Source organism: Plecotus auritus, assembly GCF_963455305.1.
Source record: "Plecotus auritus genome assembly, chromosome: X".
Classification (NCBI taxonomy): Eukaryota; Metazoa; Chordata; class Mammalia; order Chiroptera; family Vespertilionidae; genus Plecotus; species Plecotus auritus.
The window spans coordinates 56,624,164-56,649,845 of NC_137784.1; the positions used below are offsets into that span (position 1 = coordinate 56,624,164).

At 43.2% G+C, this 25,682-nt stretch overlaps 1 protein-coding gene across 3 annotated transcripts in view; it reads left to right on the plus strand.

The window, feature by feature from the left end:
• The window catches only part of OGT (O-linked N-acetylglucosamine (GlcNAc) transferase), a 63,464-nt gene extending 50,768 nt beyond the window's left edge, over nt 1-12,696 (plus strand). For all 3 annotated transcript variants that reach the window (XM_080653748.1, XM_080653747.1, XM_080653749.1), the window contains exons 20-22: nt 7,938-8,190; nt 8,428-8,551; nt 11,908-12,696. In XM_080653748.1, the coding sequence (XP_080509874.1) occupies nt 7,938-8,190; nt 8,428-8,551; nt 11,908-12,082 (552 nt within the window). In that variant the 3' untranslated portion in view covers nt 12,083-12,696. The remainder of the gene's footprint in view (nt 1-7,937; nt 8,191-8,427; nt 8,552-11,907) is intronic.
• Nucleotides 12,697-25,682: the final 12,986 nt, after the last annotated feature.

Below are 25,682 nucleotides of genomic sequence, written 5' to 3' on the forward strand. Positions count from 1 at the left end.
TGGCAAGTATATAGTAGTTGTTATTTTATTGTTTTCATTTTTGAGTTTCAGTTTACATTCAGTATTATGTTAGACAGTCATGTACTTTACAGAGTGATCCCCTGATATTTCAAATACCCACCTGGCCCCATACATAATTATTGTAATATTATTGACTGTATTCCCTATGCTGTAATTTATATCTTTGTGACTATTCTGTAACTACCAATTTGTACTTCTTAATCCCTTCACCTATTTTCACCCAGTCCCCTAAACTCTCCCCTCTGTTCTCTACATCTAGGTCTGCTCTTATTTTGTTCTTTAGATTCCACATATAAGTGAAATCATATGGTATTTGTCTTTCTTTGACGGACTTATTTCACTTAGTGTAATATGCTCTTGGTCCATCGATGCTGTTGCAAATGGTATATTGTTTTGGATTTTTTTTGTAATTCTCTGTTCTTTATTCTCTTGCTCTCTTTGATGTTGATGACCTTATTATTATTATTATTTTTTAATATTTTTATTGATTTCAGAGAGGAAGGGAGAGGGAGAGAGAGATAGAAACATCAATTATGAGAGAGAATCATTGATCAGCTGCCTCCTGCACACCCCCTACTGGAGATTGAGCCGGCTACCTGGGCATGTGCCCTTGACCAGAATCCTGGGACCCTTCAGTCTGCAGGCTGACGTTCTATTCATTGAGTCAAATCGACTAGGACAGTGGTTGGCAAACTGCGGCTCGCGAGCCACATGCGGCTCTTTGGCCCCTTGAGTGTGGCTCTTCCACAAAATACCACGGCCTGGGCGAGTCTATTTTGAAGAAGTGGTGTTAGAAGAAGTTTAAGTTTAAAAAATTTGGCTCTCAAAAGAAATTTCAATCGTACTGTTGATATTTGGCTCTGTTGACTAATGAGTTTGCCGACCACTGGGCTAGGGCAATGTTGATGACTTTAAATAGTTTATGTTTGGATTCCTTTCTCTTAATTTTTTTTTTAATCTTACAGATTTTTGGTTTGTGGTTACCATGCTCTTGATAATATAGCAAGCTGTGTTATAGTAGTGTATTTTAAGTTGATGGTTGGGTAATTTCCAACACATTGTAAACTCACTGCAATTTTTACTCACCCCTTCCACCTTTTATGCTTTTGTCCTTTTTTTTTTTTTACTTTATTTTTGTATGTCTGTGTTTATGTGTATCTTAATTTATTGTTGTAATTACATGTGATCTTTCTTCTTTTGTCTTTTAACCTTGGTACTAACTTGATAATTGGTTAATGCACTGCTTTTACTAAGTGTTTGCCTTTGTCAGTTAGATTTTTTTCTTTTCTATATTTTATTATTTGATCTCTTATTTTCTACTAACTCTCTTAACTTTTTTTGTAATACTCGTTTAGTGGTGATGAACTCCTTTAGCTTTTTCTTGTCGGGAAACTGTTTTCTCTTTCCTTCAATTCTAAATTATAGCCTTGCTGGGTAGAATAGACTTGATTGTAGGTCCTTTATTTAAATTTTTATTTATTTTTTTTTTAGTTCTTGTCATGTATTTTACTTTCTCTCTTTTTTAAATTTCTTTTTTTAAAAAAAGATCTTTATTGTTCAGATTATTACAGATGTTCCTCTTTCCCCCCCCCCCCCAGCTCCCCTCCACCCAGTTCCCACCCCACTCCAGGCCTTCCCCCCCTCCCACCTCATCCATAGGTGTAAGCTCTTTGTCCAATCTCTTCCCGCACACCCCACAACCCCTTCCCTCCGAGAATTATCAGTCTGCTCCCTTTCCATGCCCCTGTTTCTATTACATTCACCAGTCTGTTCTGTTCATCAGGTTTTTTATTCATTTGATTTTTAGGTTCATTTGGTGATAGATATGTATTAGTTGTCACTTTGTTCATAATTTTTTTATCTTTACCTTTTTCTTCTTCCTCTTCTTAGAGAATACCCTTCAGCATTTCATATAATACTAATTTGGTGGTGATGAACTCCTTTAGCTTTTTCTTGTCTGAGAAGCTCTTTATCTGACCTTCAATTCTAAATGATAGCTTTGCTGGGTAGAGTAATCTTGGTTGTAGGTTCTTGCTATTCATCACTTTGAATATTTCTTGCCACTCCCTTCTGGCCTGCATAGTTTCTGTTGAGAAATAAGCTGACAGTCATATGGGTACTCCCTTGTAGGTAACTGTTTTCTCTTGCTGCTTTTAATATTGTCTCTTTGTCTTTTGCCCTTGGCATTTTAATTATGATGTGTCTTGGTGTAGTCCTGTTTGGATTCCTCTTGTTTGGGGATCTCTATGCTTCCTGGACTTGTAAGTCTATTTCTTTCACCAGGTAGGGGAAGTTTTCTGTCATTATTTCCTCAAATAGGTTTTCAATGTCTTGCTCTCTCTCTTCTTCTGGCACCCCCATAATTCGGATTTTGGTACGCTTGAAGATGTCCCAGAGGCTCCTTACACTATCTTCATATTTTTGGATTATTTTTTCTTTTCTGGTTGGGTGTTTTTTGCTTCTTCATATTTCAAATCTTTGACTTGATTCTTGGGATCCTCTAGTCTGCTGTTGAATCTCTGTATATTATTCTTTATTTCAGTCAGTGTATGCTTAATTTCTGATTGGTCCTTTTCCATATCCTTGAAGGTCTCACTAAATTTCTGGGAGGTTTCTAGAAGATTCTTGAGTAACCTTATAACTGTGGTTTTGCACTCTATATCCAGTATTTTGCTTTCATCCATTTCTTTCATTTGTGACTTGTTTCTTTGTCTCCGCATTTTGGCTGCTTCCCTGTGTTTGTTTCTATGTACTGGGTAGCTGATAAGTCTCCTTGAGTTGATAGAGTGGCTTTGTGTGCTAGGTGTCCTATAGGGCCCAATGGCTCAGCCTCCCCAGTCACCTGAGGTGGATGCTCTTGGTGCACCCCTTTGTGGGCCATGTGCACAGTCTTGTTGTAGTTAACCCTTGATTGCTGTTGGTATCAGTGGGAGGATTTGACCTCCAGGCCAGTTGGCTGTGATGACCAGCTGTGTCTACACTGGAAGATCTGTTGTGCCGGAGACACCCTTATGGAGCAAGACTTGCTTCAGTGGTGCTTTGGTGCTCACCGAGTCTGCCTCTTGAGTGTGTCTCATATGGATGTGAAGAGTTGTAATCCGGTGTGGTCTCACTCTGACCACTGGGTACACTGGCTCTTGGATCTCCAAGGAGGTGCAAGGTCAGCCACTGTCTGGGGTTGCCCAGCAGGAGCCACAGAGAGATCTGCAGATTCCTCCTCTTTGTATGGGGTTTGGAAGTGCCCAGACGAGGCCCAGCTGTGAAGCAAGGCAGGCTGCTGCGCCAGGCCAGGCCTTGGGCCTTTTATTGATAGCTTTGGGGCTCCCTGACCCAGCTGCAGCTTGCTTGACAGGTTTTAGGCTGAGAAAGGACAGGCCATTCATATGCAAAAGCCACTGTGCACAGCTTGGGTGGGGCGGGGTCTCTGGGAATCACCAGGGCGGAGCAAACAGCAATGGCTGCCAGTCAGCCCTGCACCAGAGAGGTCCCCGGGTCTCTGCATCCTGCGCCCCCGTGCAGGAACAATGATTGCTGCGAGCACCTTTGAGAGAAAGCCGCCCTCGTGTTTCTGTCCTGATGCCAGACAGTCCAGTTTCTCCCCGTATGTGTCTGCGTCCCCCAGAGTCTCTCCTTGGAACTGGAGTTCAGAGCAAGCAGGAGCTTGTATCTCCCTCCCGATTAAAAGAGCAGTACATCCAGGTGCCAGCACTTTCCGCGCCTCTGCACCTCTTACCAGTCTCAATGCTCTTTCTTCACCTCTCTAGTTGTGGAACTTCCACTCAGCCAGCTTTCCTGTGGTTCTGGGTGGCAGTTGTTCTGCCTTTTAGTTGTAATTTTGATGTGGTTGTGAGAGGCAGCAAGTATAGGTGTTTACCTATGCCACCATCTTGTTTCTCTCTACTTTCTCTTTTTTTAAATAAAATTATTGAATATACTGGGGTGATATTGGTTAATGAAATTATATAGGTTTCAAGTGTACAATTCTATAATCATCTGTATGTTGTATTATGTGTTCACCACCCAAAGTCAAGTCTCCTTCCATCATCATTTAGTCCCCCTTTACCCTCTTCTACATTTCCCCACCCCTCTTTCCCTCTGATAGTCACCATACTGATGTTTGCTTAATTCCTGCACCTAATTTCAACCATCCTCCCATCTCCCTTCCCCTCTGACAGCTGTCAATCTATTCTCTGTGATTATGATTCTGTTTCTATTTTGTTAGTTTATTTTGTTCATTAGATTCTACATATAAGTAAAATCATATGGTATTTTTGTCTTTCTCTGACTGGCTTATTTCACTTACATAATACTCTCCAGGTCCATCCATGCTGTCATGAAAGGTAAGATTTCCTTCTTTTATGTCTGAGTAGTGTTTCATTGTGTAAATGTACCACAGCTTTTTTTAGCCACTCATCTACTGATGGACACTTGGGCTGCTTCCAAATCTTGGCTTTTGTAAATAATGCTGCAGTGAACATAGAGCTGCATATATTCTTTTGCAGTAGTGTTTTGGGTTTCTTCAGATATATTCCCAGAGAACCCATCTCTGCAGGGGGAACCTTTGCAGCTGAAATATCCATCCTGAATCTCAGCTGCTGCCTGTGGAAGCAGGGACAACCCTTTTCGTGTCTCTGCCCTTCCTACCAGTCTCACTGTGACTACTTCTTCTGTAAATCCTTGGTTATAAGGTTCAGCTAGTCTCCAGTTGGTTATTTAGGTTTATTGTTCTATATTTTATTTGTAATTCCAGTTTGGTTCTGGGAGGCGATCAGTGTAACATCCACTTACATCTTGGATCATTCTCTTTTCATCACTTTGAATATTTTGTGCCAGTGTCTTCTGGCCTGCAAAGTTTCTGTGGAAAAATCAGTTGACAGTCTTATGGGAGCTCTCTTGTAGGTTATTAACTGATTTTCTCTTGCTACTTAGGTTCTCTCTTTATCTTTAACCCTCATTTTGGCTGCCTCCCTGTATTTGTTTCTATGTATGAGGTCAATCTGTTCTGTCTCTTGATAGTGACAGAGTGGCCTTATATAGAAAGTGTCTTGTAGGGCTCAGTTGCACAGTCTCTCTAATCACCTGAGCTGGGTCCTCCAGGGGTATCCCCTGTGTGGGTTGTGTGTTCCCTCTTGTTGGGATGCTTCGATTGGTGCTGGCATGTCAGTAGGTGGAATTGACCCTCAGGCGACTGATTGTGAGAGCTAGCTGTGCCTTCCGTGGTTGAACTGTTGTGGGGACTGACCTCTGAGAGCGGGAGTCGCTTTTGCAGGACTTATTCTAGCTGAGTCTGCACTTTGGGTGTTTTGGTTCTGGAGTTGGTTGGGTGGGAATTTAATGGCACTCTGAAGCAGGACACTGGGTATGTAAATTTATTTGGGAGCACATTACTGAAGCCTCTTGGGAGGGACTCTGGTTCAGGCCAAGGATGGCTGCCATTGTGCAGGCTTTCAGGCTGCTTGGCAGAAGTTAAAATTTATGCCAAGGCCAGCTGCTGCTTGTATGGTTAAAATTTTTAGTTTTGCAGTCCATACTCTCTGTCACCTCTGTTCATCTTTGCCATTGGATCAGGCCAACACCATAAATGGTTATGTAAATGGATGAACATAGGTGTGTTTCAAAAAAATTTGATTGACAAACAGGCAACATGCGAGATTTGGCTTACAGACTGTAGTTTGTCAACCTATGGTCTAAACCAGGGGTGGGGAATGTGCAGGCTGTATACACTATGAGTGACCAGATTATTCTGATCTCTGAACGCATAATAATCTGGCCACTCAGTGTATATCCTATATAATAAATGGCTAATATGCAAATTGTCCCCTCGACCAGGAGTTTGACCAGTAGGCAGGCCGGCCAACTGCCCATGTCCCCTCCCCCTAGCCAGGCTCACCAATGTGAATTCATGCACTGGGCCTCTAATATATATATACACACATATATATATACACATATACATATGTATATATACACACACACACACACACACACACACACACACACACATACACATTCTCTCTCTCTCTCTGAGTGGCCCGATTATTATGCGTTCAGAGATCATAATAATCTGGCCACTCAGTATAAGTCTTGCACAATCATTTGGTCTGGCCCTGCCAAGGCATTAGGGGTGAGTTAATTAAATGTTTGATGAAATATAGCAAGTTAATTTTAAGTTGATAATTGTGTATGGCCTGCAAATGATGTTATAAATATCCAAATGGCCTTTGGCAGAAAAAAGGTCCCCCACCCCTGGTCTAAACGAATAGCAGACATCATGCTTATTCACCCATGTTTAACATTCTTGCAATATTGTAGAGATATAACCAGGAAGGATTCAGTTTATGCCATTATGCCTTTTAGTCAGCTCATCAGACCAGTTTGCATAAGGAGGATTTCTGAAGGTTGCAGCCTTTGGTATCCATAATTTGATATTTTTTTCATTTTTTTTTGTTAATTCTCACCCAAGGATATTATAAGGGAGAGACAGAGAGAAACATTGATGTGAGAGAGACACATCGATTGGTTGCCTCCTGCACACTCCCCGACCAGGGCTGAGGGTCAAGCCTGCAACCAAGGTATGTGCCCTTGACCGGAATTAAACCCAGGACCCTTCAGTCTGCAGCTGATGTTTTATCCACCTAGTCAAACCAGCTAGGGCATTTTATTTTATTTTTTTAAAAATTAACTTTGAGAGAGAGAGAGAGGAGAAAGATACTGATTTGTTGTTCTACTTATTTATGCATTCATTAGTTGATTCTTACATGTGCTCTGACTGGGGATGGAGCCCACAACCTTGGCATATTGGACAACGTTCTAACCAACTGAGCTACTTGACCAGGGCCTTTCATAATTTGTTCTTATTCCATGGAGCTAAAATGGAGATGATTCTTGGTTGCTTTCTTTTCTGATTAATATCTGTTTTTTTTTCCCCCTTTGGAGAGGGGAGGGTGGAGGAGAAGAGGAAGCAGATGAGTACAGGTTTACTATTCCTTAATCTTCACTTCCCAATATTAAAAAAATCTGATAACTAATAAGTTTTGTCACATGTTTGTGGTAAATTTATTTGGCAGCACATTTACCTGAGCTATTCTATTAATGGTCTCTTATTCCATTTAGTGTGAATATTCTGACATCTCGATGCAGAGATGCTGATGTGTTTATTTACAGGAAGTTGCTGCTGAGACTCTAATGTAATATACATGCATTGTACACTTTTAAAAAATTTGAAATACTCTGAATTCTGAAACTCATCTCTTCCTATGGCTTTCAGAGAGGGGATGGTCAACTAGTAAGGTACATTGAGTAGATGTAGATTTAAATCGGGCATTGGTAAATTGGCCTGTGGGTCAAATTCAGCCCACTGCCTGCTTTTGTAAATAAAATTTTATTGACACACAGCCATATCTACTCGTTTACATATTGTCTGTGGCTGCTTTCCAGTGACAAGGGAGAATTGAGCCTAAAGTTAGGACAGAGTCCATGTGGTTGCAAAGTCCAAAATATTTGCTCTCTGCACCTTTACAAAAAGTCTGCTGACATCTGATCTAGATTAGGTAAATAAAGTTAGGCAAGTGTGAACTAACTGTTGTGTCATGGTGGGAGATTTAAAATTTGGAGTGGAAAATTGCTATCTCCTCTACAAAATCATTGCTTGAGATTTTGCCAGTTAGTATCTTGTTTTGTATCTTCTTACATCTGTCTCCTCTTTCTTTTAACTTTCTTTGGGGACAGCTTAGCAGAACAGGAACCTACAGTTCAGTTGATCTAATTCATCTATGTGAAGGAAAGACTTATAAGTTCACAGTAGGCTGCTATCTGGGTGAAAAGGGTAGAGTGTGGTTGAATTATTAGAGCTCTATAGGAACCTTTCTGGAGAAGGGCAGAGCTGCTATTAATAATTACTGTTTTCCCTATTTTAGATTCTGAAGCGTGTTCCCAATAGTGTGCTGTGGCTGTTGCGTTTTCCAGCAGTAGGAGAACCTAATATTCAACAGTATGCACAAAACATGGGTCTTCCCCAGAACCGTATAATTTTTTCACCTGTTGCTCCTAAAGAAGAACATGTCAGGAGAGGCCAGCTGGCTGATGTCTGCCTGGACACTCCACTCTGTAATGGGCACACCACAGGAATGGATGTCCTGTGGGCTGGGACACCGATGGTGACTATGCCAGGTAAGCTACTGATAAATTATTGGAATCTTGTTCTTTTTAGGATCTCTTTTATGGAAGATAATTCCAGGTGAAGTTGCGTATACTAGAAGCAACATTTAGGGGAGGATGGTAAAAAAACAAGACTTGTTCTGAGCACTTATCTCTATTCTCATCTGCGTAGTGTGGATACTTAACATAACATTAGTAACCATATGCTAGTTGCATTCTCGTGAGTAATTGTTATCTTTCTTATTACAGGAGAGACTCTTGCTTCTCGAGTTGCGGCTTCCCAGCTCACTTGTTTAGGTTGTCTTGAGCTTATTGCTAAAAATAGACAGGAATATGAAGATATAGCTGTGAAACTGGGAACTGATCTAGAATAGTAAGTAAACTTTTCCATGAATAAATCATTATAGAGTGAAGGGAATCAGGAAAGTTTAGAGAGACTACTGGTATAGGTGCTATAAAATGAAATAATAAAATAAGGGTAATATAAAATAGGTGGATTAGTTGTATTATCTCTGGATGGGAGAGGAACTTTCTAAACTTTCATAAATAAAGTGGTTGATAGGTTTTACTATGCAAAGAGTAAATGGCTGAATGAAAGTAAGTAAAAAAAATTAAAAGACGAATAAGAGGAAAAATATCCTAATATTAATAGCCTGGCTATATAAAGACTGAAGCACATTTACATTTTAAGTCCCTTAATAGGAACATAAACTGGGAAATGACCAGACTACTCACAAAATGTTTAATAAGACAAAGTTTCAACCTCCATAGTAGAAATATAAATTAAAATAACATTGAGGCATAACCATTATTTGCCTATAAAACAAAAGACCTTTTTTTTTTTAACCTTACTCTACTTTTTTTTTTTTTTTAAATATATTTTATTGATATTTTACAGAGAGGAAGGGAGAGGGATAGAGAGCTAGAAACATCGATGAGAGAGAAACATCGATCAGCTGCCTCCTGCACACCCCCCACTGGGGATGTGCCCGCAACCAAGGTACATGCCCTTGACCGGAATCGAACCCGGGACCCTTCAGTCCGTAGGCCGACGCTCTATCCACTGAGCCAAACCAGTTTCGGCTACTTTCTTTTTTTAAAAAAAATATATTTTTATTGATTTCAGAGAGAAAGGGAGAGGGGGAGAGAGAGAAACATCAATGATGAGAGAGGATCATTGATTGGCTGCCTCCTGCACGCCGCCTACTGGGGATTGAGCCCACAACCCAGGCATGTGCCCTTGAACAGATTGGAACCTGGGACCCTTCAGTCTACATGCCGACACTCTATCCACTGAGGCAAACCAGCTAGGGCTAATACAAAAGATTTTTAAAACACATTTTTATTGATTTCAGAGAGGAAGGGAGAGGAAGAGAGAAAGAGAAACATCAATGATGAGAGTGAACAATCATTGATCAGCTGCCTCCTGCATACCCCACACTGGTGATGGAGCTCGCAAGCTGGGCATGTGCCCTGACTGGAAATCGAACCATGACCTGGTTCATAGGTCGATGCTCAACCACTGAGCCATGCAGGTGGGGCAAACAAAAGATTTATATGATACCCATGATGAGGGAGTATTGAGGTGCTGGCCTTTTCATATATTGGTGAGTAAATTGGTACAACCCTTCCTCAAAGTTATAAGATCCTTAAAAACAACAACACACAGAGCTTTGCCCCTAATGCCACATCTTCACTATAGCATAAGAAAAAAACCACCATAACTTAAATGCCCCAAATAGGTGGGAATTAGAGGAGTGATGCTTAGATAAGTGATTCTTTATCCATACAATGAAAAAGTGTTTATCTGTTAACTGTGGTTTTTCTTTGTGCATTATGGGATTTTTTTTTCCTTTGTATCTTTCTAAGAAGTAGCATTAAATGGAAGTTTAAAGAAGCTCCCTCTTTGAGTCAGATTGCCTGGGTTTGAATCCAGGCTCTCCCACTTACAAGCTTGTGACTTTAGGCAAATTAGTTTCTATGTGCCTTGGTTTTTCCATCTGCAAAAACAGGCATGACTGATAGTACTTACTTTGCAGAGATGTTGTGACAATTAAAAAAAGGTGTTCTGGCCTGCCGGCATGGCTCAGTGGTTGAGTGACAACCTATGAACCAGGAGGTCATGGTTCGATTCCTGATTGGGACACATGCCCAGGTTTCAGGCTAGATCCCCACTGTAGGGCATGCAGGAGGCAGCCGATCAATGATTCTCTCTCATCATTGATATTTTTATCTCTCTCTCCCTCTCCCTTCTCTGAAATCAATAAAAATATATTTAGAAAAAAAAGGAAGAAAAAGGTGTTCTGTGTAAAACACAACAGTTCTTGGTATATAGTAAGCATTCAACAGAGGTTAAGTATTTTCATAATTTTCTCCATTGAATATCATATATATCTAAGGAAAATGAGTGAAAATTTTTAGTCCTGGCATTAAAAAAATTATTCATGTCCATCATCCCAGAGATAACCACAGCAAATAATTCAGTGTCTTTTTTTTTTTTTTACTCTTTGGAACTTAGTTGATTTCATACAGTGTTTTGTAATGAAAACTCTTAATTTTATAATGAACACTTACATACCTGCCATCTAGATTCCACCACTAAATTTATTATGCTTGCTATCTGTCCATCTGTTTATTCCTCTAGCACAAGGGTGGGCAAACTTTTGACTCGAGGGCCACAATGGGTTCTTAAACTGGACCGGAGGGCCGGAACAAAAGCATGGATGGAGTGTTTGTGTGAACTAATATAAATTCAAAGTAAAGGAGCAGAGGGGAGAGCAAGAGAACCGGATAGAACAGCCGGATCCGGCCCGCGGGCCGTAGTTTGCCCACGGCTGCAGTCTAGCATCTAGCAATCCATCTTATTTGATACATTTTGAAGTAAATTGCAGATATCAGTACTCTTCTCCCTAAACACTTTAGATGTGGACATCATTAATTAGAGTTTAATGTTTCTTATGTTTTCTTTTTCTTAAATATTTGTATTTATTTCAGAGAGGAAGAGAGAGGGATATATATATAGAGACAAACATCAATGTTAGAGAATCATTAATCGGCTGCCTCCTGCACGCCGCACACCGGGAATTGAGCCTGCAACCCAGGCATGCGACCTCATTGGGAATTGAACTGAGACCTCCTGGTTCCTAGGTTGACACTCACCACTGAGTCAAGCCGGCTGGGCCTGTCGGTTCTTTAAAAAAATTTTTTTTCAATTGTAGTTTACATTTAGTATTATGTATGTGCCTTAGCTATTGTAAATGGTGCTTCAGTGAACATCTTTGCATGACTAGGTGTGCCTGCATCTCTGATTAATTTCTTTTGAATAGATTTTAAAGTGTTTCTGATTGCTAGAGGGTAATGAACATTTAAAGTTCTTAATGTACACATTACTAAACTGCTTACCAAAAGGGTAAGCAGTTTATGTTCTAACCAGTGGTATGTAGGAATAGATAGGTGTCATATTTTAAAGGTGAAAATGAGATGGAATGGAGAAAGCATGGTATCTTGGATATACTTGTTTAAGAACTAATTTTTTTTTAGAGGATGCGAATTTGATTATAAGTGTTAGCATTATGTTAGATGTGATCTTTCCCTTTTTTAGCATTGAGGGAAGGTGAAGTTTCATCCTGTATTTTATCAAAGATGACTAGGTATTTCGGGGGAGGCTAGTTCTGAGTTCCTGCTCTGTTTGTAAACTTGGCTCCCTTTCTCTCTCTCTTTTTAAATTAGCTTGAAGAAAATTCGTGGCAAAGTCTGGAAGCAGAGAATATCTAGCCCTCTGTTCAACACCAAACAATACACAATGGAACTAGAGCGGCTCTATCTACAGATGTGGGAGCATTATGCAGCTGGCAACAAACCTGATCACATGATTAAGCCTGTCGAAGTCACTGAGTCAGCCTAAATAAAGACTCTGCACAGGAGGATTACCCCTCTACCTGAGCCTCAACCTTCAGGGGAAAGGGAACTAGATAATGTACTTTTTACTTATCTGTATAGTGTCATATTACAGATGGGTGACAAATAATGATAATAGAATAGCACAGCCAGGGTTGCTTTGTGCATGATAGGAAGAGACACAAGAGATGGGAAACTGCTGTTCTACAAGGAATCTCCATAGAATTTTGCAGCAACCAGGTGGTGCATAGATCTGGAAGGTCTGCTCTCCCTTGGTCTTCCATGGGATGGTTAGTGGAGGGGAGATCTAGATTGTCCAGCCGTTTTGTGATTCCATTGCTTGATAGAGTCTTCTGAATTAATTTTTTCTTTATATTTTTGGTATTGGAGCTTTTAAAAATGTTTGGTTTCAGGTGATTTTATTCATGTGAAGTGTATATGATTCTCTTGCGATAAGGTTTTAAACTAAAATGTTGCTTCTTGTTTTAGTTTCTGAACTCTACAGATTAATGGGAACTTTGCTGGTGTAGTCTTTCTATAGGTTTTATAAACCACTTAAGCCTATATCAGTCGTTTGAGTGTCTGACCTAATGAATGGAGCTATCAGTGCTTTTTGATTTAGATGATGATTCAGAATTTTTTTTTCTGGCCCATTTCCTTCCCCTCCCCCTACTTAAAAATTTCTCCTGTAACTCAACTAACAAAACCAAGTCTGTTTCAAAACATCCCAGAGTGTTTCTCTAAAACACATCATCTAGTGCCAAATGAAACTTCTTAGGAATGATTATTAATTATGAAGGGCACAGTTGTGATACTATCATTGATGATGATATTGATTTTTTTGGCCTAGTTTTCATCTGTTTCATCAGTGTTTTACCTTCAACTGCCCCTCTATGCTGCTTCCCGAAGTAATAGTGTGTGATAAGATTTTTACCTTCCTTTCTAAGGTTTTTTTTTTTTTTTTAAGTGAGTCCTGTTCTTCCTATTTCTGTCAGCAGAAATGAAATCCCAGGTAAGTATAAGTATTCAAATATTTGATCACTAAGTTAAAGTTACTACGAATACATTAAATGACTTTCATCAAAAACATGTTATGGGTGAAAAGCTCTGAAGGACCAGCTATATATATGAATAATTATTTTTCAGACCTCTAGGGTATTATATAATAACTGTCTTCTGGACTTGGTCTTGAAGTCTCTGTGGATTCAGCCATAGTAGCAAACTGTACTGCTATTTGGTTTGGAGTTACAAATTAGACTTTAGGCCACCTGGAGCTTGAGTTCTTGGTATTAAAAACCATAGGAATGAAATTATTGAATTTCAACAAATGATTGAGGACTCGAGGCTTAAACAAACCAACATAATGAATATGTTTTTGTCTTGCTATACTGCACTTATGCTATTCAGTAACAGTAACAGATAATTTTTTTGTCTGCTAGTAGTGTTCTAGATTATAGTGTCTTTTCAAAGCACTAAGGCAGTGTACCTATTCTGTAGTTGCAGCTGATGCCTGAATGTAGCCTAGCTGACAAATTATTGATTAATAAGAACTTGAATTTCTGAAAGTCTTACTGTTAACCAAAATCTGAGCAGGAGTCTCAAATATAATTTTTAGCCAGAATTACATGTGAATGAACTGTATCTTTTAACAGTGAAAATCAAGGAACATCAGTTTAGGGATTTCTTAATTTATTTTTTACATGATTGAAATATTAAAGGTTGCCAGCATGGTTGCAGATAAACTGATGTTTGAAATTCACCAAACTACTTAATGTGGAATAAGATGATATACTTCTAGTGCCCTCAAGGTTGTGACCTTACAGTCATTTTACATAGCACATCATTTCTCCTATAGGGATGAACTTTTTCCTGGCACGAAAGTAGCCGCTCTGGTTAAAGCTTTGCTTATTGTAACAGGCTTTGGTTTCCAGGTATTATGTCTATGGAAGACTTAATTATGAATAGAGATATAGAGATCACTGGAAACAAATTGTTTTTTTCTATTATGCTCTGCTTTATCAAAAAAGTAAAACATTTAAATTGTGCTACAGAAATCAGATGTTGTCTTGTGATCTTTAAAATAATAAATGAATGATTTGTCCTTAATATGGCTGATGTAGTTTGTGTTCTATTAGATTGAGTGTTGGACAGAATAATTTGGTCATCCAATGATGAAACCTACATTTGAACAGATGACAAAGCCTGCATCTCCCAGCACATCCATTCATATTTGTTCCTGTTTTGCTTAGGACTGCTGTGGCTTCACTACACTTGTGGTCTCATTCTTTATGTGGACTATTCCTTTCTGCTCTGAAGGGTGGTATGAGGGAGGGACCAAAACAAATAGCAATGCATCAGGGACCAGAACATGTTGCTTAGCTGCCTGCTTTCTCAGAGATATAAATGAGAATCTTTTGCAATAAAATTTCAGGTAATTTACCTCATAACTTCTGTGGATTGTGACCCTCAAAGCCCTAATGTGGATTAGTTTGTTTCCTAAAAGATAGTGGGGGAAGAAGCCTACTCATAAAAGTTCTCATTCCCACCCTTTCCTATTGGTTAGAAATCTGCATCAGTTATTAAAGGAAGTGCTTGTGCACCTTGAATAAACTTGTGTAACTTAACATTTGATTCCAATTCTAACTCACTTGTCAACTTGAAGCATATGGCTCTTAATATTAACTACAGCTAACGGGAGAAACCAAGATGGCAGCATAGGTAAGCACCTAAACTGCTGCCTTGCACAACAATTTCAAAACTACAACTAAAAGAACGGACACCACCCAGAACCACAGGAAAGCTGGCTGAGTGAAAATTCTTCAACTAGAAGGAAAGAGAAAAGCTCACAGAGAATTGGAGGTACGGCAAAGGGTCATTGTGCGCGCAGAGAGGAAGGGCGGCTGAGAGCCTGGCTGAGTTTCTCTGGCGGAAGGGGAAGGAAGCCCCCGACCGCACTGAACCCCAGTTCTGACTGCACTGAACCCCAGTCCCGGGCGAAACCCTGTGGACCCAGGCTCATACAGGGGGAGTCTGGACTGTCAGAGAGAAAGGCATCCGGAGACTCGGAGACCCGGGGGAGCCCCGGCAGGCAGGGTTCTGGAGGCGCGCGCGCCAGTGTGCACAAAGGCTGCGGAGGTTGCCACAGGCTTTCCCTAGCAGAAGAGAGTCCGAAGCTCCTGACTGCACTGAACCCCAATTCTGACTGCACTGAACCCCAGTTCCAGGCGAGCCTCTGGGGACCCACGCTCTTACGGGTGGGAATCTGGACTCTCGGGCAGAGACTCGGGAGCCGGGGAAGGCAGAGGTCTGCAGGTGCGCGCATGCCAGTGCGCACAAAGGCTGCGGAGGTTGCCACAGGCTTTCCCTAGTGGAAGGGAGTCAGAAGCTCCTGACTGCATTGAGCCCCAGTTCTGACTGCACTGAACCCCAGTTCCAGGCGAGCCCCTGGGGACCCACGCTCTTGTGGGAATCTGGACTCCCGGGCGGAGACTCGGGAGCCGGGGAAGGCAGAGGTCTGCAGGCGCGCACGTGCGCAAGGGCAAGGCTGACTGGAAGCCAAGACTGTCTGCTCCACCCTGAAACTCCACCCTATCCAAGCTGAGCACAGAGGCTATTGCAATCTGGCAAGTCTAATCCTATAAGGCTGTCTACAGCATCGAACTTCTCCCAGCGTAGACACAGCTGATCCTTACAGCCAACTGGCCTGGAGGTCAATTCCTCCCAGTGATACCAACAACAATCAAGACTTAACTACAACAAGGCTGTACACACAGTCCACAAAGGGGTGCACCAAGAGTGTCCACCTCAGGTTAACTGGGGAGGCCGACCCACTGAGCCATATAGGAAACCTAGCACACAAATCTACCCTACCAATTCAGGGAAGCAATGAAAATGCGGCGTCAAAGAAACAGATCACAAACGAAAGAAATGGAGGAAAACAAATGACTGGATATAGAATTCAAAACCACGGTTATAAGGCTTTTCAAGAATATCCTAGAAAAGGCTGATAAATATAACGAGACCCTCAAAGATATGAAAAAGGACCAACTAGAAATTAAACATACACTGACTGAAATAAAAAATATTATGCAGAGACCCAACAACAGACTAGAGGAACACAAGAATCAAGTCAAAGAATTGAAATACAAAGAAGCAAATAACACTCAACCGAAAAAGCAAAAAGCAAAAAAAAAAAAAAATCCAAAAAGTTGAAGATAGTGTAAGAAGACTCTGGGACAACTTCAAGTGTACCAACATCAGAATTATGGGGGTGCCAAAAGAAGAGAGAGAGCAAGATACTGAAAACCTATTTGAAGAAATAATGACCGAAAACTTTCCCCACCTGGTGAAAGAAATAGACTTACAAGTCCAGGAAGCGCACAGAACCCCAAACAAAAGGAATCCAAAGAGGACCACACCAAGACACATCATAATTAAAATGCCAATGGCAAAAGACAAAGAGAATATTAAAAGCAGCAAGAGAAAAACAGTTAATTACCTACAAGGGAGCACCCATACGATTGTCAGCTGATTTCTCAACAGAAACTATGCAGGCCAGACAGGAGTGGCAAGAAATTTTCAAAGTGATGAATATCAAGAACCTACAACCAAGATTACTCTACCCAGCAAAGCTATCATTCAGAATTGAAGGGCAGATAAAGAGCTTCACAGATAAGAAAAAGCTAAAGGAGTTCATCACCACCAAACCAGTATTATATGAAATGCTGAAAGGTATTCTTTAAGAAGAGGAAGAAGAAAAAAGTAAAGATAAAAATTATGAACAACAAATACATATCAACAAGTGAACCTAAAAATCAAGTGAATTAAAAACCTGAGGAACAGAATAATCTGGTGAATATAATAGAATCAGGGGCATAGAAAGGGAGTGGACTGATAATTCTCAGAGGTAAAGGGGTATGGGGCATTCATGAAGAGACTGGACAAAAATCAGACACCTATGGATGAGGACAGTGCGGGGGAGGTAAGGGCAGAAAGTGGGATGGGAACCGGGTGGAGGGGAGCTATGGGGGGAAAAAGGAGAAACAATTGTAATAATCTGAATAAAGATTTATTTAAAAAAACAAAAAAACAAAAAACTACAGCTAACATTCAGGTTCTTCCCCCAAACCTCTGAGGCACACAGTTCCCTAACCCCACCCCAATTTTAAAAGAAGAGGCTTGTATGCCGAAGCCGGTTTGGCTCAGTGGATGGAGCGTCGGCCTGAGGACTGAGGGGTCCCAGGTTCGATTCCGGTCAAGGGCATGTACCTTGGTTGTGGGCACATCCCCAGTGGGGGGTGTGCAGGAGGCAGCTGATCGATGTTTCTCTCTCATCGATGTTTCTAGCTCTCTATCCCTCTTCCTTCCTCGCTGTAAAATATCAATAAAATATATTTAAAAAAAAAAAAAGAGGCTTGTAAAGCAGTAAACTTAGGAGTTTGTTATAGAGATAAGACTATAATGATAATGTCTTTTATCCAATTCCCTATCAACTCAAAGTACCATTATAGACAGAGATAAGCAAAAGTAAGTTTGCAGTTGTGAGCACTCAAAATAGTTTATTCTTGTATTATTTATTAATTATTGTATTTTCATATGAACAACTGTAAACCTACTTTTGCCCATCCTTGTATGTAGACAGTTTGGTGCTTAAGAGTTTAGGTTTTGGAACTAGTGCTTCTGGAGTTTAATTCCAGCTCTGCCACTTTCTAGCCACGTATGTGATCGCGTTTAAGTCAGTGCCAACATTGCCTACTTTTTAAAGTGTTATAAGGATTAACTCTACATAAAACAATTGTAACAGTGCCTCGCATGAAATAAACTTAGTGAATATATTTACATGCAGGGATGTGTTATTTGTATTCTGTTTGCCAAATGGTTAAATTATGATATGTATAGAGAAATGGGCACAATCTAGAAAGCATTTGTTTCCCCCGTTTTTCTCGGTGTGTTTGGAGTGAGTGCCAAAAAGCTTTAATTAACCAACCCCTTTTATCTCCCTGGTTCGAAGGGTTTTGGAAGCGAACGTCAGTGTTGCCAAGCACTGTCCGGTTGCTGCTTTGCTCTTATCTAGGGGTCTAGGTGCCCTCCCCCCAGCTCGGAGTACTTTGGAGGGCAGGCAAATAGCCTTAGAGGTTTGGGCAGTTTAAAGCAAGGAATGAACAAGGAACAGAGTTCGCTTATCTCAGTCCTCACAAGGATGGAACTTTGGGAGGATTCAGCTCAGTTTTTTTTTTCGGTCACCCAAAAAGTTAATTTAGGGATAGCTAAACTATGAACTCTGCAGGAAATGATGCTTTCAGGACAGATAATCAATACCCCATGGAAGCGATTTAATTCCAGAAGCACTAAGGCCGGGCGCCAAATTTCAGTTCATACCCACAAAGTATAAATCCGCCTCACAACCAAGCTGTGATAGGTGGACACAGGGAGGGCTGTGATAGGTGGGTATAGAGAGGGCGGGAACACTTTAGGTCCTACCTTCCGCTGAGCCTGGACTCTATAAAAGCTGGTCCGCACCTGCTGGCGAACCTCACAGTTGCTCAGGATCTCGCCTTCCAACGGAGGTGGGAGTTGAGCTGCATTCAGCCACTACAGAAGCAGGTAGGTGACTGAAGGGGCTGCGGTGGGTACTGAAGTGGGCACAGTTTTGAAAGCTCATCCTAGTTGAGCAGACTTAATTCAGGACGCTGTATGCCCTGGACACTTATTGTCCATGAACCTTGGGACTGAGATTCTGGTAAAATGTTTTGCCTGTTTCCACTTTTCAAAAAGGACTTTTCAGAAGGATTTTTTTTTTTTTGTTACTGATATTAACTGCTAAATCAAAGATGAGGAATGAAGGTGGGGCATGGAAGTTGCAGTGGGAGTATGAGGGAGTCCAGGTTAGGGAGGTGGCATGAGTTTTTGGGGAGGGTCTAGGGCTGAATGGTGGAAGAACAACTGGGGGAGTGAGGCGTGAGTGAGGGTGAAGGTGGAGGGTGTGTAGGGGGTGGGGGAAGATTGATGCCTGATCTGTGGAAGGCCGGTTAAGGGGAATAGGGGATAGAAGTGGAGGCATGGGAGGGGGTCGATGCCTGATTTGGTTGGGGGTAAGAGGTGCGTGTGAGGAGGAGGATAAGTGCAGGAGTCAAGGCCTGAATGGTGCAAGACTAGCTGGAGGCTGGAGGCAGGATGTGGGTATGGGGGAAAGGGATGTTGGCTTGCTGGAGTAAGACATCCTGAGGAGAATAGGTGGCAGCAGGAGCAGGAGGGGAGTGTGGGGAGGTTAGTGGAGGAGTTGAGGCCTGATTGGCTGAAGGCCAGGTTGGAGGCGGGAAGCAGGTGTGGTGGGAAGGATGTAGACCTGCTAGAATAAGACAGCCTGAGGAGAAGAGGGGGTGGGGAGGGGTGTGAGTAGAGGAATCGGCCTGATTGACTGGAGGCGGGAAGTGGATATGGGGGAAAGGGGTGTAGGCCTGCCGGAATAAGACATCCTGAGAAGAGGGAGTGGGGGGGGGGCGGTGAGTAGAGGAGTCGAAGCCTGATTGGTTGGAGGCAGGAAGGTGGGAATGGGGGAGGGGTTTAGGCCTGCTGGAATAAGACACCCTGAGGAGAATAGGGAGTGGCGGGGGGTGGGGGGGGTTGTGGTGAGTAGAGGAGTCGAAGCCTGATTGGTTGGAGGCAGGACGTGGGAGTGGGGGAGGGGGAGGCCTGCCGGAATAAGACATCCTGAGAAGAGGTAGTAGCGGGGGCAATGAGTAGAGGAATGGAGGCCTGATTGGCTGGAGGCTGGAGGCGGGAAGCGGGTGTGGGGGAAGGGTGTAGGCCTGCTGGAGTAAGACATCCTCAGAAGGGGGGGGGGGAGGGAGGGCAGGGGGATAATAAGCGGGTTAATGGAGGAGTCAAGGCCTGATTGGCCGGAGCTCGGAAGCAGATATTGAGGGAGGGTTGTAGGCCTGGAGGCAGGAAGCCAGAGTGGGGGGAGGGATGTAGACCTGTCCGAAAAGAATATCCTGAGGAGAAGAGGGGGCAGGAAGTAGGTGTGGGGGAAGGGGTGTAGGCCTGCCTGTGTTAAGACCTGAGGAGAAGAGGCGGAAGGGGGAGAGGGGGTGAGTGGGGACCTCAAGGCCTGATTGCCTGGAAGTGGGTGTGTGTGGAGGGATGTAGACCTGCCACAGAATAAGACATCCTGAGGAGAAGAGGGGGCAAGGGGAATGGAGGGTGAGTGGAGGAGTGGTGACCTGATTGGCTGGAAGCAGGAAGCGGGAGTGGGAGGAAGGGTATAGGCCTGCTAGAGTAAGACATCCTGAGGAAAAGAGGGGGTGAGTGGAGGAGTCGAGGCCTGATTGGCTGCAGGCGGAAAGTGGGAGTGGGGCAAGGCTTTAGGCCTGCCGGTATAAGACCTCCTAAGGAGAAGAAGCTGTAAGATCTCCTGAGGAAAAGAGGTAGGAGTGGGGCCCACAGGACATGGCGTGTGTGTGTGTGTGTGTGTGTGTGTGTGTGTGTGTGTGTGTGTGTGTGTGTGAATGGAGGAGTTCAGGCCTGATTGGTTGAAGTTGGAAGCAGGAGTGAGGGGAGGGATATAGGCCTGCTTGAGTAAGACCTCCTGAGAAGAGGGAGGGGGATGGAGGGTGAATGGAGGAGTTGAGGCCTGATTGGCTGGAGGTGGGAAGCAGGAGTGGAGGGAGGGCTTTATAACACATCCTGAGAATAGGCTATAAGATCTCCTGAGGAGAAGAGGTGGGATTGGCGGCACAGGACATGGGGGGCGTGTGTGAATGGAGGAGTCCAGGCCTGATTGCCTGGAGGTGGGAAGCTGGTATGAGGGGAGGGGTGTAGGCCTACCAGAGTAAGACATCCTGAGGAGAAGAGGGGGCAGGGGAAATAGGAGGTGATTGGAGTGGAGGCCTGATTGGCTGGAGGCAGGAAGCAGGAGTGGGGGGAAGGGTATAGGCCTGCTGGTGTAAGACCTGAGGATAGAGAAGGTTGAGTGGAAGAGTTGAGGCCTGATTGGCTGGAGGCCGGAAGCTGGTGTGGGGGGAGTGGAATAACCCTGCTGGAAGTGGGAAGTGGGTGTGGGGGAAGATGGAGGCCAGCCAATATAAGACCTCCTGAGGAGAAGGGGGGGGGGGTGAGTGGAGAATCCATGATCTGATTGGCTGCAGAAGAGGTGGGAGCGGGGCACAGGGGCATGGAAGGGGTGGATGTTAGGTGCCTATGTGAGTGGAGGAGTTGAGGCCTGATTGGCTGGAGGTGGGAGTCGGGGCAGGGGTATAGGCCCGCCAGTGTAAGACCTGAGGAGGAGAGGGAGAGGGAGAGGGAGTGGCATGGGTCAGGTAAGTGAAGGAGTTGTGGCCTGATTGGCTGGAGGAAGCAGGAGTAGGGGGAGGGCTCTAGGCTTGCCAGTGTAAAGACCTGAGGAGGAGTGGTGGGATGAGGGGGGGGGGTGCATGGGTGGAGTCAGTGGAGGAGTGGAGGCCTGAGTGCTGCAAGACTGGTTGGGGCAGAAGGCAGGAGTAGGAAGATGGAAGTGTGGAGGGAGGGTGGCCTGATTGGTATAAGACCAGCAGGAGGTGGGATAGGGGGATTGGGAGGGTGGTGGTTGGATAGAGGTATGTGGTGGCCTGGTCTGTGTAAGACTGGCTGGGAGCAGCAGTAGGGAGGTGGAAGGGTCGGGGGAGACAGAGAGTTTGAAGCCTGATAGGTAGACTTCTTGAAGTGTGAGGTGGAAGTAAGGTGCTTTGGGTTTTCTGACTCATCAGGGCAAAGTGGGAATAGGTTTCTACATTGAGGCAGTCTGCAATAAGGAAATTTAAGTACTTCTCATTTCACAGAGTGAAGTTTTGCCTTTAAATTAGGGTGAAGAAGCTGCTGAAAAATTAATGCACAATGTAGAAATGTGTTGTTGGTTCTGGCTTCTTGTTTTCTTAAAATGCATATCTTTGTCTTGACTATAGGTGAGGACATGTCCAAAGAAAAGACTGGTCAATTGAAGATTCATGATGATGATTGGTGAGATTTGAAAAATTCTATTTTCTATTAGTTTAGCCCTACTTTGTTGGCAAAAGAACTTTCTCAAAAAGTACATTTGCTTTATTTAGAGTCTGCAGAGTGTATACCTTGGTTAGTTATAACATGAGAAGTATAAAAATGGATCATAGAATCATTGGAGTCCAGCCTCCTACCCAATACACTTATCCTCTATATAACATCTCTGTTAGTGGCCAGGAACATACAACTCCTACACAATTGTATTGTTGAATATGTGTGCAGGGTAATTACTAGAATGTTCTGCATTCCGAGGAACTTCAAACCTATCTTTACTTTACTTCCACCCGGTTTATAGTACTGCCCTCTAGAAGTAACAGATGTAGTATTTTTCTTCTCCATGATGAGGTACTTTAAGGTAGTTCTCTTATCTCCTCTCAGTCTTCTCCTGGGACACTGCCCTAATTTCCTCCTTCACAGACAAGCATGTACAAAGTGTATATGGGAGAGTATAGAAATCATAGAACACAGAGTTTGGAAATAGACCTGAGTACATAAAAAAATTTAGTTCATGATTAAAACACTTCAAATCAGTGTGAAACAGATATACTACCAAACCCTTGCATAGCTTACCATCTGGGATGGAAGGTAGAAACATGTAAACAGGCAATTACAGTATAGTGTGATAAGTGCTGTGATGTGGGAGAAGTATATGATCCTATAGGAGGGCAGACATTATCTTGTTTAATTTTCACAATAGCCCTATGAGATAAATAGTTCTTTTACAACCAAGTCCCGAGAACTAGATTTGCAGAAGTTTGGTGAGAAGTGATGGTAGCTTAGAATAGGGTGGTAATAGTGCAGTGGGAGAGAGTTTCATGAATATTGTAGTATATCAATTCTAAGACATTTTTTCACATTTCATCATTTCTGAAATTAGGATACATTATATGTTTGATAGCATGTCATGATTTGGTAGTGTACATATAACAATGTTTTAGATTAGATGAAATTTACTCTAGAGGTAGAGCCAACAGGTCTTGCTGATGGGTTGGATGGTAGTGCCAGTGACCGAGATGGGTAAGACTGGTATAGGAACAGGACTGAGGGAGGAAATCAAGAGTTCTATGTTGGTCATGCTATGTTCTAAATACTTAGTAATGCCCAAGATACTACACATATAGCTGGAGTTCAGTGGAAAGTTCAAGGCTGGAAATATGTAATTGGGGGACATGGGGTCTAGGGATAGTAAAACGAATGATCCAGGGAGAGGGGACAATAATACAGCACAGAAAATTGCAGGAATAAAGTCCTTGAGAAGGCTAGAGGAGGATGAGATGGAAAGAACAAGGGAGGACTTGGCCTTAGATAGTGGTAGGGACGCTATGTTTTTGTTGAGAACAGAGAAGGCAGGTAGTTCCAGATAAGTCAGTCGGTTTGTTCCTGGGAGGATGAGGGCTTTCCTGTCTGATTGCTTCTATTGTCCCAGAGACTTACAATACAAGGTTGTTAAGAGTAAAGGGGGCCCTAACTGGTTTGGCTCAGTGGATAGAGCATCAGCCTGCGGACTGAAAGGTCCCAGGTTTGATTCCGGTCAAGGGCATGTACCTTGGTAGTGGGCACTTGCCCAGTAGGAGGTGTGCAGGAGGCAGCTGATCGATGTTTCTCTCTCATTGATGTTTCTAACTCTCTATCCCTCTCCCTTCCTCTCTGAAAAAAAAGAGTAAAGGGGTTTTTGGCAGTTTGAAGGGGCAGAAGTGCTACTGAGATATATAATGCAAAGGGCAGGGGACTGGTTTTCATTGATCAATCAAAGCCTAATTAGTACTTTAATTTTTTAGCCCAAGATTCTTTGTTTTATTTTTTTAAAAAGAAGTTTAAATTTCATTTTTCAATTACAGTTTACATTCAATATTATTTTGTGTTACTTTCAGGTATACATAGTGGTTAGACAATCATATACTTTACACTAGAGGCCTGGTACATGAAATTCGTGCACGGGGGTGTGTGTCCCTCAGGACATCCCTCTCACAATCCAGGATTGCTGGCTCCCAACTGCTCGCCTGCCTGCCTTCCTGATTGCCCCTAACCGCTTCTGCCTGCCAGCCTGATCACCCCCTAACCACTCCCCTGCCAGCCTGATTGATGCCTAACTGCTCCCCTGCCAGCCTGTTTGCCCCTAACTGCCCTCCCCTGCAGGTCTGGTCACCCCTAACTGCCCTCCCCTGCAGGCCTGGTCCCCCCCCAACTGCTCTCCCCTGCAGGCCTGGGTCCCCCCCAACTGCCCTTCCCTGCAGGTCTGGTCGCCCCCAACTTCCCTCCTCTGCCAGCCTGGTCACCCTTAACTGCCCTCCCCTGCAGGCTTGATCGCCCCCAACTGCCCTCCCTTGCAGGCCTGATCCCTCCCAACTGCCCTCCCCTGCTGGCCATCTTGTGGTGGCCATCTTGTGTCCACATGGGGGCAGGATCTTTGACCACATGGGGGCAGCCATCTTGTGTGTTGGAGTGATGGTCAATTTGCATATTTCTCTTTTATTAGATAGGATAGAGGCCTGGTGCACTGAGTGGGGGCCAGCTGGTTTGCCCTGAAGTGTGTCCCAGATCAGGGTGGGGGTTCCCTTGGGGTGTGGGGCAGCCTGGGAGAGGGGCCTGTGGTGGTTTGCAGGCCGGCCACGCCCCCCGGCAACCCAAGTGGAGGCCCTGGTATCTGGGATTTATTTATCTTCTACAATTGAAACTTTGTAGCCTTGAGCGGAGCCAAGCCTCCTGCTTGCTCCGTGGCCGCAGCAATTTTTGTTGGGATTTATTTATCTTCTATAGTTGAAACTGTAGCCTTGAGCGGAGACCAAGGCAGGCCAGGGCTGCAGGAGCTTGGCTTCCTCCATCGCCGGGGCAACTCAAGCCTCCTGCTCTCTCCAGCTCTATGGCTGCTGCCATTTTTGTTGGGATTTATTTATCTTCTATAATTGAAACTTTGTAGCCTTAAGTGGAGGCTTGGGCCAGCCAGGGTGTGTGGAAAGCTTGGCTTCCTCCATTGCCGGGGAAACCCAAGCCTCCTGCTCGCTCAGTGGCCGCAGCCATCTTGGTTGGGTTAATTTGCATACTTGCTTCTGATTGGCTGGTGGGTGTGGCTTGAGGGTGTAGCAGAGTGATGGTTAATTTGCATATTACTCTTTTATTAGATAGGATAGTGTTCCCCTTAATATTTCCAGTACCCACCTGGCACCATACATAGTTAATACAATATTATTGACTATATTCCCTATGCTGTACCTCACACCCCTGTGACTATTTTGTGTCTACCAGTCTGTACTTCTTAATCCCTTCACCTTTTTCACCCAGTCCCCCAAGCCCCCTCCCCTCTGGCAACCATCAGTCTGCTCTCTGTATCTAACACAAAAACATGTAAGAAAATAGATGAAGTATAGTTTAGTTTGTATACAGTGCTATTTATTGATAATAGGTTTCAAGATAACCAAGGTCACATTTTGACCCATTCCTTAGAAACCTTACACCTAGCAAGAATTTTCTTTCTTGATTTAAAAAACAAAACAGAACAACTTGAAGCCTACTACTCAGTAAGTCTAGTGTATAGTGATGGACAAATGTATAGGAAATTTAATCAAGGGAGTGAGCCA